This window comes from Stegastes partitus, unplaced genomic scaffold (genome assembly GCF_000690725.1).
Source record: "Stegastes partitus isolate 25-593 unplaced genomic scaffold, Stegastes_partitus-1.0.2 Scaffold324, whole genome shotgun sequence".
NCBI lineage: Eukaryota > Metazoa > Chordata > Actinopteri > Pomacentridae > Stegastes > Stegastes partitus.
The window spans coordinates 76,041-80,229 of NW_007578055.1; the positions used below are offsets into that span (position 1 = coordinate 76,041).

Consider the following 4,189-nt stretch of genomic DNA (forward strand, 5'->3'; position numbering starts at 1 on the left):
TAACATATTTTTATGTCTCGTCTTGTTGTGGAGGGCCTCTGGCAGGTGCAGACAGCTCCAGTGCTTTTCAAATACAGACGACTTTTATGTAAAGTATTTTTTTCTATGCGACATTTTCAGTAAACTTTTAGGGTGTCAGTGTTCATGTTTTTGGGCCGAAGCATTTCATCAGACTTTAATGATAAACAGTGATATTATCCCCAGTTTATAAGGAATCAAAATATGTTGAACCTCTGTGAGAAAAGCCACATGAACTCCTTGTTGCTTATTTAAATGTCGAGCAAATAGCCTCTAATGCAGATGTACATAAAGAGGAACCTGAATGGAGTTTCCTGTACCTTTAAATGTTAATATTCGTGCGGTAGAGAGACAGAGTGCACAGGACAAAGTAAGATTTTTGTGCAGATGCATCTAATGCAAGCATGAAAAACTGATTTCCAAAGCTGCAGCAGCTACAATCAGTATACATATATTTAGTTTTATTGGATTAAGCGGGAGGAAGAGACGGTAAACTGCTGTTGCACACCAGCAAGCACGATCTCCAGCAGATGAAATGCACACTGTCAACATGCACTTCTTCTGCATTTCTAAATAAAAGCAGTGACTTACCAACGGTGATGGGGAATGAAATCTCTGCATAGATGCTGCATAAAGTCCCTGAAGAACAGCAAATCAGGAAAGGTCATGAATTAGACAAACTACTCATAGTTACATCATTCAGTGAACGAACACAAGAGGAAAAGCAGATGTGCTTTTGGACACAAGCTCTGACATGTGGACGCTGGTAGACACAACAGCAGCCACATTTAACACACCTACACACACACACACACACCACGGACAACAACAACAACAACACACGTACTCACCGTAGTCGCTGCAGTAGTCGGGAGGCACGTCGATTTCTACTGCTTTGGCCGTCCAGCACATGAAGTGATAGAACAGGATCTCCTCTGAAGTTTCCCCTCGACACTTTTCACTTATCCCTGAAACGTTCTGTGGAAAAAAAACAGGCCGATCGGATTGCTTAGCTTAAGCAAAAAGAAGAAAAACAACAACAATGCAGGAATAAAAGTGAGACCAACATGAAGAACATGACAGTAAAAGCTGCTGCTGTTCACTCACTGATCTGTCGAAGCAGTGCTTCAGTATGTAGAATAAATTTAGATTTTTGGTTCTGCTTAAACTCTGTAGGTACGCCCTCTCCACAGAACATTCCATGATGTCCTGAAACAAGAAGAGGACATGTGCACATTTAGTCAAACGCAAGTCGGTCCGATGTGGACGGTGGCCGACGGGGGCAAATGACGTGCATGAACAGAAACGCGGTGCAAAAAGGAAACGCAACACAGCGGAGGTGCCCCAGGCCTCTAGGGGCAGTAGTGAGCTATTCACCTGAGAGGCAGACAACGGTGAGCGAGACACCGAACGTTAGTTGAGGGAAAGGCTGTTTGGAAAGGTTTTGATTCTCTCGTCTCCATGGATAAACAGAAATAACAGAGAGGACACAGGGAGACGGTCGGAAAGCACCGTCTCAGCACCAGAGGTGGGAAGTAATGAAGTACAAATACTTCATGACTGTACTTCAGTAGATTTTGCAGGTATCTGTACTTCACTTGAGTATTAACTTTTCTGATGACTTTCTACTTTTACTCCCTACATTCGAACACAAATATCTGGACTTTCTGCTCCTTACATTCTCAAAACTGGCTCATTACTCGTTTCAACATCCATGGATGATGACATAGCGACATGACGTAACATCAAACGTCTTTATCTTTACCAGCGGTGTCCCAGAGGCTTTTTAGCACCGCAGGACTGATGTTCAGACCCAAAAGGGCAGAACTTTGAGAACCAGCTTCTGCTGAGGCTCAATAAAAGATGTTGGTCGTCTTGAAGAGACGAGTGTTTCCATGTTGATCATAATATTTAATGTTCATAATGTTGCTGAAGTGGAAAACTGTCCAGTGATGCTGTTCTTCTCTGTAGCAGCACTGTGCAGCTTCTTAGAGGATGAAAACAATCCTATTTTGTGTGCTTAAAACAAAGTTATCAAAAGAGGCATCGTGTATCATTGAAGCTAAAAATTAATTTTTACTTTTGTACTTAAGTAGGTGGTTAGCACCGTCGCCTCGCAGCAAGAAGGTCGCCGGTTCACGTCCCGGTGAGGACACCCGGGATCTTTCTGAGTTTGCATGTTCTCCCCGTGCAGCGTGGGTTCTCTCCAGGTTCTCCAGCTTCCTCCCACAAGTTCCAACAACATGTTGAGGTTAATTGGTGATTGTAAATTGTCCGTAGGTGTGAATGTGAGTGTGCTTGGTTGTCTGTCTCTAAGTGTAGCCCTGTGATAGACTGGTTACCTGTCCAGGTGAACCTGCCTTCACCCTGAGTCAGCTGGGACAGACTCCAGCCCCCCATGACCCTAGTGAGGATTCAGTGGTGTATAGATGATGGATGGATGGACTTAAGTAACTTTCTGAACCTGTACTTTTTTACTTTTATTTGAGTAACGGAGCTGAATCAGTACTTCTATTTTTACACAAGTATCTCTACTCTCTACTTTAGTAGAGAATGTGAGTACTTTTTCCGTCTCTGCTCAGCACCCATAGAATCACAGAGACTGAAAAGCCAAAGACTTATAAACTGCCCCTAGAGGCCTGGGGTACTTCTGTTGTGTTGCATTTTGTTTTCGCAGCACTTTTCTGTTTATGCAACACATTCATGTATATGCAGCTCGTTTGTGTACGCGTTCGTCATCTGCCCCCATCGGCCACCGTAGATATGCATTTAGATGCATTTGCATTCGTGTCCACTGTCTTGTTACGTTACCTTGGTGTTGTTGAGCATCACTAGGTCGACCGGGTCAGTCAGGCTTGCGTACTCGGTCTTGGAGTTGAAACAGAGCAGAGAAGAACAGAAGAACATCATCGTTAAACTCCTGCTGATTCCGTGATTTACAGTCACAATGACATGCTGGGGTCTGTTACAGGAACACAGTCTGCCAGATGTTCCAGAGGGTTGGCAGCTATCGGTTCTTTGCTTTTGTTGTCTAGAAGTTGTCACGATAAAGACTTTCCCCAACCGTGGTGTTGCTAGCCCTTCTTGGTATTTGTAACTGCAGCATCCCAACAGCAGGGAGTGCAGAGAGAACCTGTGCAATATGTCAAATGATTCCAAACTGTAGCACCTCGCAGTAAGTACATCAAAAGTTGAATAGTAGGGTGCTTGTTTTTAAGTAAAATTCAGTTTCAAAGACCAATGGACAACTTTCATATTCTCTTTTTTTATTGGCTTTTACAAGAGTAAAAAAAAAAAGGAAAGGAAAGTTCTAAAGTTACCCATGAATCCATTTTAAAATAGTCGAGGCATCCCTCCTCCGATGGGTCGATCAAAGTCAGGCCCACCTGGCAGACAGAAAGAGAAAAGAATCATTAAAGACTTTTTTTTTTTTTGGTTGTAGGAAATCACGTCAAATAAGTAGAAACGCAGTGACTGATATACAGTCGTCCTCAGATGTATTCATAGCCTCCCATTAAAACATCTGTCATTGAAATAAGTAGAAATTGACAAAAGTAATAATAAATAAAAAATTAGTGAAAATCACGACATTGCTTTTGAAGTGTGGTTCAACAGAAATATTTACAAGCTCATAAGCAAAGTGCTCTAATTTTTCTGGTTTTGTTTGTTTTTTAAAAATTATTCTTTTCAACCACAATTCAAAAGCAATGTCTCATTTCACTAAATTATAATTTAGCAAATTTTTATTTATTATTACTTTTTTCAGTTTCTAATTAATCGAGTGACTATTGTGAATTCTGCCTTTTCTTTAATGGAAGGGGATGAATTAATTTGAGGACGACAGTCAGCTAACACAGATATGTGAAGCTGCTTCCAGGTTGATGCAAATGATCAGCGTGTGCATCATTCATAGCTCATTATTAGAAAGACCTGACTGTGATGAACTGGAAAAATGAAATGTAAAGACGTTCTATCAACTTTTAAATCTGTGATCTGCAGCTCATGAGCAAAACATGAAGCACTCAGGAGTCGGGAATCACAGCGTGAGGGTTCAGTCGCTGATGAAGGAACAGTGGTGACTAATGAAGTAGGTGATTACATTAATATGAACGAATTAATATGATATAAGCAGTCATTTTAATACTTGCATTAAAAGGGAATTAACGTTCAA

The 4,189-nt window shown here is 41.4% G+C and overlaps 1 protein-coding gene across 3 annotated transcripts in view; it reads right to left on the reverse strand.

Annotated features, from left to right (window-relative positions):
* Positions 1-4,189, reverse strand: part of LOC103358652 (uncharacterized) — a 21,326-nt gene that overhangs the window by 10,207 nt on the left and 6,930 nt on the right. For all 3 annotated transcript variants that reach the window (XM_008283699.1, XM_008283700.1, XM_008283698.1), the window contains exons 3-7: positions 3,339-3,404; positions 2,830-2,886; positions 1,126-1,227; positions 870-996; positions 610-657 (exon numbers count right to left, since the gene is read on the reverse strand). In XM_008283699.1, coding sequence (XP_008281921.1) covers positions 610-657; positions 870-996; positions 1,126-1,227; positions 2,830-2,886; positions 3,339-3,404 — 400 coding nt within the window. The remainder of the gene's footprint in view (positions 1-609; positions 658-869; positions 997-1,125; positions 1,228-2,829; positions 2,887-3,338; positions 3,405-4,189) is intronic.